At 43.3% G+C, this 13,150-nt stretch overlaps 1 protein-coding gene across 6 annotated transcripts in view; it reads left to right on the forward strand.

Moving 5' to 3' along the window:
* Nucleotides 1–1,408: 1,408 nt before the first annotated feature.
* The window catches only part of LPAR1 (lysophosphatidic acid receptor 1), a 123,519-nt gene continuing 111,777 nt past the window's right edge, over nucleotides 1,409–13,150 (forward strand). For 2 of the 6 annotated variants that reach the window (XM_090038835.1, XM_090038839.1), the window contains exon 1: nucleotides 1,831–1,992. Coding sequence is in view for 1 of the 6 variants with exons in the window: in XM_090038840.1 (XP_089894966.1) it covers nucleotides 1,915–1,992 (78 nt within the window). In the remaining 5 variants the exon portion in view is untranslated. The other 4 variants (XM_090038838.1, XM_090038836.1, XM_090038840.1 and 1 more) reach the window with 4 other exon arrangements.

The raw sequence follows: 13,150 nt of genomic DNA on the forward strand, positions 1-13,150 counted from the left end.
ATAGCAGGGAATAATCACTTCCCCCTATCTGCTGGCAATGCTTCTACTAAGGCAGCCCAGTATGCCATTAGTCTTCTTCGCAACAAGGGCCCTCTGTTGGCTCTTACTCAGCTTATTGTCCACTGTAACCCCCAGGTCCTTTACTGTATAGCTGCTGATAAGTGAGTCAGTCCCCAGCCTGTACTGGTGTAGTCCCCAGCCAGGATTCAGGACACAATGTCTTTTGGCTATTTTTTGTACTTTATTATTTTAAAATGTAATATGTAATCTAGCAAATTAATACACACTCCAATAGTTATATTTGTTTTCGCTTTGAACTTAAATTGAAAAAAGGAGCACTACCCGCATAGCATATTAGTAAAGCTATTAGTTTCTCCTTAATCGGAGAAAAAATTGTGTTGTGCTGTACAGGATGATGTGCCAGAACATCTGCACCCCACTTTGCAAAATCCTAGGTCTGTCCCTGGATGTGTCCATGGCAGGAACAGCACTTCTTTACTAAATTCTGGCTTTTTCCTGAGAAGAGGAACCAGTACACCACTTGCATTTATTCTGGTTTTCATATGAGATTAAGTTGAAACATCTTCTTCCCTAAATTTGTGATTCAATTTGCCTGACCTGAAGTTGTAAAAGAGCCAATGAAATCATACTGGCCCAGGGAACCCTTCTTTTTTGACAGAAAAGCTTGCTGTGACCTGCCAATTCGTTTTTAAAAAATGGTTGACCCTTGCACAACTATAAATTTTTAGCAGGTTTCTTTCTTCTGTGTAACATACCTGCCAGCAATATGTGGAAGAGCTGACGTCCACAAGACTGTGGAGTCATCTGCATTTTGTAACTGACCTTTGGGAACTGCCTGTTCCATCTGGCTACACTGGTCCTTGAAAGTCATGTCCTGATAACGCACAGGAAGGTTTAGTCCACGATACCATAAATCTGGACTGAACACCACTAAACAACAGGCAGGTGACATCTTTGTTGCTGGGGAAGGAACTGGAACGCACTAGGAATGAAAGGGATTCGGGGGATTCATAACGCCAAGGGAACTGGTGTGACCGGACACATTTCATAGATTTCATAGACACGAGGGCTGGAAGGGACCTCGTGGCATCATTGGGTCCAGCTCCCTGCCCCAGGGGCAGGATGTCAGCTAGGGTCAAAGGATCCCAGGTAAGAAGACCATGGTTTACAGCAGAAGAGGAAGCAGCTGTCTGAGTGTGAATCGCACAAAGTAAGGCTCGGGAAGGGAGATCAGGATTTCATGCTGTCACGAAGGGGAACGGCAGGGAGCTGGATGGCACTGAAAGAGGCTGTGGCAGAAAATCAGAGGGAGAGAGGTAGTTAGTTGCCTTAGTCTGAAGTCAAATAGAAGCCATGGTAGATTTGCACCTTATACACTAACCAAAACAGAGAGAGTGGCACGTAGGCCAATACTAACCAAAGGAGGCGTGTGTGTGGTACAATACATGGAAAAGCTGGAGGGCAGGAACGAGAAACCTGGAGGACGGGGCTGGACATAGAAAGCAACGGTACGGGTTACATATCAACCCTGCTCCCCGGCTCTGAGCTCCGACGCAGCCAGCGGCAACTTTTTCTCAGGAAACCCTTTGCCGCCCCGGCTGGAGGCGGCGGCGGCGGCTGGGCGGCTCGGGCCGGGCGATGTCAGTAGCGGAGGTGCTGCCCGCGCGGGAGCCGGGAGCGCCCTGACTGAGGGGCTGGTGCGGGCGGGGGCGAGGGGCAGGCGCAGGGCAGGGCGGCCCGGAGCTGCGGGGAAGAGGAGGAGGAGGGAGCTGCGCCGCCCCCCGCCTCCCCTCAGCCGCGGCGGCGGCGCCCCAGTGCCCGGAGCCGCGCGGAGGCGGCGGACGCCCGGCAGCCCCGCGCCGCGGAGGAGGAGGAGGAGGAGGCGGCGGGGGGATGGTGCCGGGCACGGGACTGGGCGCGGCGCGGGGGCGGCTGCTTCCCGGTCCCGGCAGGAGCCCGCGCCTGCGGCAGGTGAGTGGCGGCCTCCCGCCCGCAGCGGGGCCCGCCGCGCTTCGCCCCCCGCCGCCTCGTCGCGTCGCGTCGCTTCCTTCCCGCGGGGCTGGCACTGCTCGGCTCGGCTCCGCCGCCGCGGCTGCTCCCCGGCGGGGGAGAGTGCGCGTGCCTTGCGTGTGTGTGCGCGCAGTGTGCCGACAGTGTGTAGAGCATGGGTGTAGCGTGTGTAACGCATATAGTGTGCACGTGCATAGCTAGTGGGTGCGTGCGCGCGCGCGCGCTTATATTGTGTGTTCAGCATGTGCAGTGTGTGTGTGTGTGTACACCCGTGTCTACCCCCGTACGTGTACACACATTTGGTGTCTCTCTCCGCGGTCTGAGTCGGTACGAGTCTCCCGGCTGTGGTTTGTGCGGGTGCGCGCGGGTCGGAGCGGCTCAGCCCTGCACATGCAAGGGGGAGCTCTTCCCGGAGGAGGCTTTTGTTTCTGCGGAGGTAACTATTATCCAAATAGTTAAGTCTGCCTGCAATAAGCAACAGCCGTTTGTTTGGTTAGCAGCCATGCAGAGTGCTGTCAGCGTGGGGTTGCCTACCACCTATCCACCTTTTCCCTGCATGCATTCATTTACACCAAGCAGAGGCATTCAAAACCCCGCCAAGTGGCTGCCACTTCTTTTCCTCCCCATTTTTTTTAAAGGAAGGGTGAACAGAGTGAAGACAGAATGATATTTCTGGACAAGAGGAGGGACTCAGTGAATGACGAGCAGAAGAGAGCACGGAAGTTGGAAATAGGCTACTGAGTAGGAGGAAAGTTTGGATGGCAAAAGCTCTTGGTAAACTAAGAGTGGAGAGAGAAGAGGGGAAACTACAGTGAAACTGCAATCAAGGGGTCTAGTCTGTTTGTTCTTCTACCTCCCCCCTCCCTTTTTTTTAGTGCTGAAATAGAAACTTTTTTTCCTGAAAATTCAGTGGAGGAATGAGAGGAAAGAATCTCTTGCCATTAAAATGTTGGCAAATCAGTGTTTGTCTTTGCCTAGTTTTCATATGCAACTCTAGCTTTTAAGTAATGGGAACCTTTTATTACTTCATATATTCCTAAAGCTTCCATAATTCTACTCCAGATCTAGAGGTCCAAGTGAATGAGAAATAGAAGTGCTTCTGAAAACTGGCTTCTCCCTCCCTACCTTTCATCTTGCAAGTTTCAGAAAACACAGATTGTGAGGCTGCGGTTTAAGTCCCTTGTCACCATTTTTCTGTTTGGACTGTGGCTGACTGTGACTTAAGGACAAAACTGCTGCAGGAAAGGAGCAAGGAAGTCTTAAGGCAACTGGAATCTCGTGTGCCAAGTCAAGTTGCTGCCCTGTGCCATTTGGTCTAAAATGAGTTACTCCCAGGCCTGAGAATCATGTTTCAGTTTGGCAGGGAAGGTTGCATGCTAGGCAGCTGCTGGTCCTATGTTAGCATGTGTGTACGGTACCATTAAAACAGTGCATTCTGGCAGCTTTGGCAGTAGATTGAATATCAGGATTGGCTCTGTATTAAGGCTCAAAAACTAGTTAATGTGCCTGAATTATACTTTTTTTTAAACGTATAAATACAACTCTATAACACAAATGAATGCATCAAACAATGCATGATCTTAAGCCTTGTAGCACCTACCCCAAATTAAGTTAGGAGGAAAAAGGGATGGGGGGGAGCTCTCTTTCTACAATTTGGTACTGTTCATTTGCATTCATGTTACCTACCATTAGGAATGTGGAAGCCGGGTGCTTAACAGTAAAATTTCTGGTGGTGAGTTATGAGTGAGAAAAGTAATGTTTCCTTTCCCTTCTCCCTTTCAAAAACATAGGGCTTAAAATGGAAAAAGTTAACACAGTCTTTGAGAGAGAACATTTGTGAACTGCAGCATTAAATAACATCAGAGTATGTACTCAGCTTACTAATAGGTGACCCTTTAGAACAAAGGACTGTTTCTTGTTACTAGGTGCTAAGAAACTTTAAGTCAAGACCCAAGAGTTTTCACTGGAGAGGCCTGAAGGGCATTAACATTTAGAATCTAAATGATTTCATGCTGAGCAATGGAAAGAAAAAAAAACATTGTTTTTTAAATGATTTTTCATATAAGCACCATGATGAAGCTTGTTGGAAAAAATCCACAATGCAAGGCTGAAGGAAGAATTCTGGGGTTTTTTGTTTTGTTTTGAAATTTAAATCTGTATAGGATTCAAATAGGCTTATGGTATTGTGATAAACCCTAATGAGAAATTAATTTATTCAGGGAGGCCTGACTATAATGTGACATAGTTTTGTGAAATCTCTTAACTGATTACCATGGCCACTGCTAAATGGAAGTTTCTCCTTTAAATCAATAGAGTGATATTACCCTAAGTAGCTCTTCTCCTGGCATGGGGGAGCTGCTTCACCATTTTGTCTTTCACTTCCCAGATGTTTTGTTCATTAGCTTTCAGATGTGAAGTGTTTCCATCAGGAGTCCTAAGTCTTAGGGTTTGGGCAACTCTATATGGTATCCTGCCACCTTGCCAGCTTTTGGAAGAGCATATTAAAATATTTTAATAGTAAATGCAGAAGTTCACAGATGGCAGATGATATGTGGAAATAGTCTTCCAAAGTGTAGTGTGTAGTTCTTTGCCTCATGAGACCTCATGATGGATTTGCCTCTTGATTCTGATCAGCCAAGAACAGCATTAAAATCAAAGGAATGCAATAGATATGCTGTGGGACTGGTATCCTTACTGCCATTTAGTATAGTTAGAGCTTGCTAATTTATATACTTTTTTTCTTGAGGGAATGATGTTTGTGCATAAGCCTGCTGATTACAAAAGCTTATGGCATGGTTTTCAACCTGTTTTCATTTGCGGATCCCTAAACAATTTTGGCTGGAGGTGCAGACCCCATAGGGAATTTTGAATGGTGGTGTGGTGGGCCCTTTTGAATGGTAAGTGAGGGTATTCATCTACTTTTGGCTGATCATAGTAATCTTTTGCAGAGCCTTTTGTGGAACAGAGGTTGAAATCTACTGGCTTATGTTCTACATCTTTAATTGAATTAGTCTACAATATATATAAATCTACCCTGCCTGCTGCATGACTTCAGACAAATAGGGCTAAGGAATCCTATTAAAAAATGCATGTAAATGCAACTAAAAGAAAATTTCTGGTCTTTTTAGTATCTTTAAATCACTCCATATGAATACTGGGTTTCATTCTGTCACCTTTGTGCACGCGTGTGTGTGTTCTAAACAGGAGCAAAAGGGGACAAGGCCTTTTAAAACAGGAAATGTGGCTGTAAAACCACAGAAATGACAGAAGGCCAAAAAGGCAGATATGGCACCTGAACCAACTATCACTGCTACCTACTCTTCCTTTTTTAATTGACATAATTTCATTTGGAAGTATCCCCTTAAGTATAGGCTGATTTCTCGCTTCCCTTTTGAGTATTAGAAGTTTGGGATTAACCTGCTGGAATTTAAATGACAATGCTGAGGGGGAAAAAAATCAAATACAATCTGTTACATCCCAAGAAATGTGCTCAAAAGCTATTCAAAATTAGAGTGAAAATGCCCATTTTAGCATGTGTGTTTTACAGCAGTACTAAGTATGTGCTGTTAGGCAATGCTGTATAAACATTACATTCCACAATTGTGCAGTGTAAGGGCTGTTCTTAAAAATTTCAAGTTGCCCAAGAATTTTTTCCCCTTTAAAAATATCATCTTGCGGCTTGATCCAATGCCCTTTGATGTCAATAGAAAGACCCCCATTGACTTTAACAGTCTTTGGATGAGGCCCAAAGCAAGTGTGTTACTAGGGGTAAAACAAAATTGCTTCCAGAAGTAAAAGCACTGCTTAATGAAAAAGGATTGCTGTTTCTGTTTACATTTCAGGGATTTGGGTTTTGTTTCTCATGGTTTATCTTTATGGTATAACTGCTTTAGAAGAAGTAGAAGTATTGCCAGTACATTTTCACTCCCTGTGCTAAAGCAAACAAATACAAACATCTGAAATAGGTTCAGTATCTTGTTTAGCTTTTTAATGAAGATAAAGTATGAAAATTGTCTTCCTTAATATCTCTGACCCGCTTCTTTCTCTTTCCACTTCTACTCCTGCCTGCTTCCCCCAAAAAGGTAACTGACAGTATTCCTGGAGTTCAGAATTGGGCTTATTGTTATGCTGAAAAATTTTATTCTTTTGAGATATATCCTATTATTCCTGAAAATGTAAATAACATCTTACAATTTTTTAACCTGCCCACAGAACTATAAGTTGCTTGTTTTGAATGACAGAGTCTGTGTTCATCCCATTCTTACAGGCTACTACTCTATGGTCAATGTAATTCTGTGTTAGACTCTAGCAGCAGTCTTTACAAACTGCCAAGGCTTTGCAAGGAACCTTCTGAAGGGAATAAAGCCTCTTCATAATTTCTGTTGAGAGACAGTCTGCCATGCATGGATCAATTTGTCACTCCCATTGTCTCCTGCCTCCACTTCGCAGGAAGTCTGACTTCTTTTTTGACCCTCATAATGTAGGCAATTATTAGTGGGCATAAAACTGAGAGTAGTTTAGTGCTTACCCCGGGGGAAAGAAGAATTTCTGCTGAAAAAGAAAACAAATGTTTCTCTTCCACTTCTGACAGATGAAAATGTTATCCGTAGGTTTGTGTGGCTGCTCTGGTTAAGAGTCTGGGGCAGCACTTTGGTTTGCATGCTTTGCCTCTTTTAGACAAGATGATAGTGTGTTCAGATGTCTGCTGGGGATATTCTGTCCATTTTTTCAAGTCACTTTTGGGATGAATGGCCTGAGTAGAGTTCTAAGCTGGCAAATATGGAGACACTTTTATTTTTAAATGTGTTGAAGAGTACTATCAGTGGCATTGGATGGTTGCCTGGCTGCCATTTCTAGTTGTGAAATACAGGGCAAGAGAAGGCAAAGCATTACTGCTTGTGGCTACAGTCTCAGACGCTAATGCTATCTGCTGTAAAAGTGATCTGTGTGATATAAATGTTAGGAGCAGCAGTTTCCAGTTACATGGAAAAAATGAGAAGATTAAATTATATTAGACAGAACACTTTTTGGCTTAGAGCTCTGTAGCAATAAGAAGGCAGCATTAAAGTTTTCCATCAATATTATTTTTTTAATAGCCTCCAATTTTTATTTAAATGTGAGTTATTTTACAGACTGTTATAAAGTAGGTTAGTGTTAAGTTTGCAAGTTCAATATTTTCCTTCTGCATCTCATTCTGCAGGAAAAGAGGTAAAATCCTCTGAAGTGAATTTTTGGAGACTACTGGAAAGGGTGCTGATAGGTTTGGTAACTGGTTGGGGTGAAATTTAAGTCTCAGCAGAAGGCCAGCCCAAGGTCTATACACCATTTAATCCTTACTAGAGGGATTTGAGTGCTGCACTGACCCTCTGCATAGGGTGAAGCTCACAGATACTATTTAACGAGTACAATAATTTCTTTGCCTGCTAGGGCATATCACATATTGTAGTATTCACAGGAGCAAGAGCAAGCCAAAAAAAAAAGTTGGACAGACATCAAAAGTGAGGCCATTCTGCATAACACAGTAGAGATTTAAGAGTGGTAAAATGTTGGCAAGAGGAATGCATGCTGTTCTCCATTTTTTTAAGGGCTTTTCTTTTTTTCTTTTCAGGAGTACATGTAAAAATGAGAAATGCTGCCAATGTATTATTTCTGGTAGCAGCATGCAGAATATATTCTTAGAAGTTCTTTGGCCATTTACAGATAGCTGGCTTGTGTTCAGATCAAATAGGCTACAGATTTATCCTTTTATCATTAAGCATGTTAGTAAAAATGTCATAGTTAAGCTTTCTTTGCATTTTGCACTTATTTATCCTTATTTATTAGACATCATGATTTTTGTGTATTGGGAATTTATGTACTATTATTCAGTAGATATTAATGAATTATTTAATATTAATGAGCTTAACACAAAGATCCATTGTCACAAACAATGAGAGATATCCGAAGTGTCAGAGTATAGCACAGGCCATAGTAGTTCTCATATTATAAAAGTCTTTGTCTGTCTGTCTGTTCATAACACCGTTTGCACTCATGATTGGCTAACTGAAACAACCAATCAGAGTGTGAATACAGCATTGGAACAGGAGGTGGCGGTGCAGTAGAGTGCCACCATGATGGCAGGGGTGCAGAGGACAGAGTGAGGGGGTGGGGGGGAGGCCAGCACAGCTCCCTGCAGGTGGTGACAATAGAGTGGGCGAGAGGGAGTGAGGCCACTGGAGCTGCCCTCCCTCCTCCCCCCCCCCTTAGATGTGGTGTCACCGTGGTGGGGAGTAGGGTTGGGACACCATGGGTAGGGCAAAGCCCCTCCAGCCCCCTGCCCTCCAAATTCTTGACAGGCAATTGGCTAGTTAGCTTATAAATGTTGGTACCTCCACTTCAGTAATATGCAGGAAGGGAGAAAGAGTGCTAGTTTTTCAGTTCCAGAAAGACATGGGCGTAACATGTTTTGTTGCTTTTGATGAAGTTGTCCTGTGTGGTGTCATGGAATAAAAAATGCATTTTAATGGATCTGTTTTGTCAACAGTAACTTGCAGCTGAATCTGTTATCAGTTTATAGTTAACACAGGATCTACTGGATCGTAGACTAAAGAGTTTGTGTTTGAGCTGCTGCTGTTTGTAGGTTTAATAGGGATACTGGGATGTAGATCCATCATTTGAAACATCTCCATTTTTTCCTTCTAGTACACAATACTACACATATTACCTAGATCACTTGGACAGAAGAATGCAGAAACAGAGACTTTTGTCTCTTACCCCCTAACTTAAGGCCTAGCAGCATAGTTGAGAATTCTAATGGATGAGAAGGAGGGTTTGAACTTGGCAGGTGAATCAACAGCATGTACAACTGTTACTATTGCTTTTATTGGTACCTGTATAAGAACAAACAAACTTACTTCTTCGTAAGTTTGGTGGGTGAAGAAAACAGATACTGTAGATTCACGTGACATCTAAGACTGTGGCTACTCTTACAGGTCACCTCCAGAAAAAAAGACTAAAGGTAACTGTTTCTCTTCTCTGTTGGTGGGATTCTAGACACAAACATTTGTCCTGGGAAGAAGTTACCTTACTGTGAAGAAATTACCATGGATTGCACCTAGTGCAGAATTTTCCAGCGTAGAATTTTCTTGGTAGCAAATCAAGGGATTGTGTCATATTCTTGTAATTCCATTTCCTCCCCTTTCTTCCCTGAGGTCAGCTAGGGTTTTTCCAGTATATCCTGTTTAGAACCCCAGTTTCTTAGGTCCTTAGGAGATATAACTTTTTCTCTTTTAAGTGTTCTCCTGATCTTATCACTGGCATCAGGAAGGGTGGGGTGGTGTGAGCACCAGGGCTCAGGGTTAACACCCCAGAGTTTGCAAGTTTGAGGTCACAGCAGAAGGTCTCATAGTTCAGCCTGTCAGATTCAAATGAAATCTGTGAATTCTGCTAAATACCTTGTCATGATGACATGAAAAAGGAAAAGACTCTACAAAATGTGGAGTAGAATGGGAGAGGTTTCTGTTTGTTTACTGCTAGGCCCTTGTGACTTCTCTGTTGTCAGAATGGATAATGGAACAGAGAGGTAGATTACACACCCTGGGTTTTTCTTGGGTGGCTGCTGTTTCTTCTGTGCATTGTGACAGGTATGCATTTAGTGATTCATTAGAAAGATTAGGTGTGGTGATTTTACAGAGTGTGTGTGTGTGTGTAGTTGTGGGATGAGCTGTACTGAATGGAAGGGGTGCTGCTTTGATGTGGTAATGAAGCTGTAATGCAGGGTGTCAGTGGACAATTTGGTTGCCTTGCCCTGGGTGATGCTTATAGGATTAAATTTTATAGCATTGTCTGATATTAGTTTGGTACTTTTACTGTTAATGTTAATTACTAGAGAATAAAAGCATTTTTGGATCACAGGTTAGGACCTGTGCCTATGCTGTAAATCAAAATAGCATTAGGTTTAGATTAAGGCAGTATATTCAAATTCCAGAGAAGCTGCTAGTGCAGTGTTATTAAAGAGTTTGTTTCTCATGGCTTGAACAAGATACTGGTATAATGCAGTTTACAGGCTTTCTTTATATGTACCAAGTATGTTTGACAGTAATATCTACAAAGGGAAAGGATTGTATTATTGCCATCATGGGAAGTCTTGGAACCTGCAGTTATGCATGGATCAGGAGCTTTTTTTGCTATTTGCTGTACGTTTTCAGATAAAGCAAACACGATTCATTCAATAAAGGAAAATTTTATAAGATGTCTTAGCTTTGTGAAATAGGTGGTCTTCTTTCTATTCGGGAAATTCAGCCGTTTTAATCTTTGTGTAATAGAAATGAGAATGAAATTAAGGTTTGGAAAATTCCCTTGGTCATTCATCAAACAAGACTAGGCTGTGGTACTCCAAGCTACCAAATGCTTTGTGTTTCTTTTGTTCTTTTTTATTTATTTGCATTGCACTACTTTGTATTTGTGAAATTGTCTTCAAAGTTTGTATGCAGCTCCAGCGCCTTTGCGTCTGCTCGTTGTTTTTCCCAAGCAGCTGCAGAGACACAGGAGACCTATTCAGACATTGAAGACAGTGCTGTACCGTAGAGCTTTCCAAGTAAGAAAAATGTGGCTGGGCTCAATGTTGCTATTGAGAAGCAGTGAAATAGGTGGCAAACGTGTTGGTTATATTCTGCTCCTTCTTAAGAAAGTTTTTGGTTGGAGTTGGACAAAATTTTATGGTGGAAGGTTTATTGCTAAGGTGATACTGTGTTTCTTTTTGTAAACAGTCTGTAAATTGGGTATGAGGTTTTCTTTTTGTTGTCTTGTGTTGCTTAGGGCCTATTTGGAGATTTCTACATGACAGAATCTGGGTCGTGACTGCAGGATCATCCCAGGACTTGATTCAAAGCTATACCAGGTGGTTGTGAATAACTTTTATAAACCTCTTTTGAGTCTGTTGCCTTTTGATAACTGTTACTAGAAATACTAGAAGTGGCTGTCGGGTCTCTCTAGTACAGGCTTGTCCAACATACGGCCTATGGGCCGCCATGCGGCCTGCCAAGCTATTTTCTCTGGCCCGAGGTCCCTTGCTTGGGACAGGCGAGGAGTTCTGGCACCTGCTCTGCACTTCATGGCGGTGGTGGGGCAGCAGTAAGGCAAGGCGGGCAGGGCTGGCCCGCAGGCCCCAGCCAGCGGTGAGGGGAGGGGAGCTGGTTAACCCTGCAGGGCCAGGCTCATTGCCGGCCCACTGGGTGATAAAAAGTTTGTGATCCGGCCCCATATACAAAAAGGTTGTGAACACCCCTGCTCTAGTAACATGAGAATGTTTCTATTCCCTGATTGGGCAACCTTCAACTTGGTTAGCAGGAGGGGTGCTTCATCTCCTTGAAGTCCAGTTTAGGGCAAGGGATCTGGCAGGAGACCAAAGGCGCTGCTTAAATTAAATATTCAATTATAGGACAATTACTATCTTGCCTGTTCTCTCTTATGCCAGGAAGAACTTTTTAGTTGGCCCTTAATCTTCCCAAGATTTAAAAGTAGCTGTTTTCTTCCTAAGTGGGGGTGGAAAAAGACAAAAAACCAGGTAAACCAGACCTATTGGTTGATAGTCTCAGGAGCTTCTTACAGTCAGTTTTCTTCTGTTATATTCACAGCAAATAATTATGTGCTTTTATTTATAGCAAATAAACACATTTTTAAAATAGAGGCACCTCAGCAGCAAGCAGTTCAGTTGTGAATGTGCTTATTCACATTCCTGAAATCTCTTCCACAAACTCTCCACGTAAACAAAAGTCCCCCACATGTGCACTTAAAAGAACAATTGGGGTCAGACCATGGTGGGACAGAACAGTGAGAGTTGGTGAGTATGTATGTTTCATATGGTGGCAGCATTGTCATCAAACAGAATTAAACAAAAGTCATTATTTTAACTGATAGGTAGCTTAGACTGTACCCACTGTTTCCCCAGAATCCAAAGAAGGACATTTTGTGTTCAAAAGCTCATCAAAAACCTCTCCTAGCATATATAATCACTAATAAAAGAAACTACCGAACAAGCTTTGCTCCTAAATTACATATTTACTTGTTTGTCCAGCCCTGGTTACAAAATAATTAAAACAACTACAGTATCAGACAGAAGGCAGGGTGGAGGTGTATGTTATAGACTAACTCAAGAATTGTCAAATTCCCCCCAGGGCCTGGGTTGGATCTGGACCATGGGGGCTGCTTCTAGGCTGGGTCTGTGTAGCCAGCAGGAGCTGCAGTGGATCCTGGTCTGGGGCTAGTGGTGTGGGTCCATATTCAGGCAGCAGTGTAAGTTTGGGGTGGGCAAGACTATGGGTCAGGGAACAGACTGCAGCCCGGGTCCAGGGGTGCAGCAAGTAAGGGCTGTATCTGCACAACCCTAACTTACCTACCTGTTGCTGATGGCCATGTCTGTCAGGGTGAGGGATTCCAGATTCTTCAGCAGGCCATGCTGTATTGGCTACACTCCATAGCTTCTGGTAGCCTGCCAGTCTACCAGTGGGCTGGCTGGAATGGTTTTGTGGGCCATATGTTTGACACCTCTGAACTAACAAAATTGGAGGGGCATAAGCTTTCATCATCAAAATCACACTTCGTAAGACGCCAAGTACCAGGGTTTTGGTTCTCCCACTTGTGAGTGACAGGGGAGCAAGAGTTCTTTTTTTCCTGCAGTAGCCAGAAAGGGATGGACTTAAGATTTAAATTGTGTCAATCACACAGCAACCATAGACTTGTACAAAAGAGTCATCGCTTAACTCTTCAGCAGTTGGTTGGTTTTGTTGTACAGGTAATTGAGTGTCAGGGAAAGCAAGGGGGATTTACTTAAGCTTGATCTGCATTTACAAGTTCTTGCCAGTAGCTCTGTCAGTCAGAGTGCATTTTTTTTTTTAATGTTCTTGACTGACTTAATCATGCTAATAAAACCTCAATGTAGATGTTTACACCAGGGGGGAAAAAGGAATACTTTTTTTTTTCCAGGGAGTACAACTTTCTGTTTTGGGGATCTGGGTTACTCAGATGGACTTTTTTGTTAGTGTAAGCTACATCTCCACTAGATGAGGTTGCTGGTATACCTATATTAAACGTACATTAGTAACACTCTGGGTGCAGACAAAAGTGACAATTTCCACCCAGT

Source organism: Crocodylus siamensis, chromosome 3, assembly GCF_052110815.1.
Source record: "Crocodylus siamensis isolate JL-2025a chromosome 3, ASM5211081v1, whole genome shotgun sequence".
Classification (NCBI taxonomy): domain Eukaryota; kingdom Metazoa; phylum Chordata; order Crocodylia; family Crocodylidae; genus Crocodylus; species Crocodylus siamensis.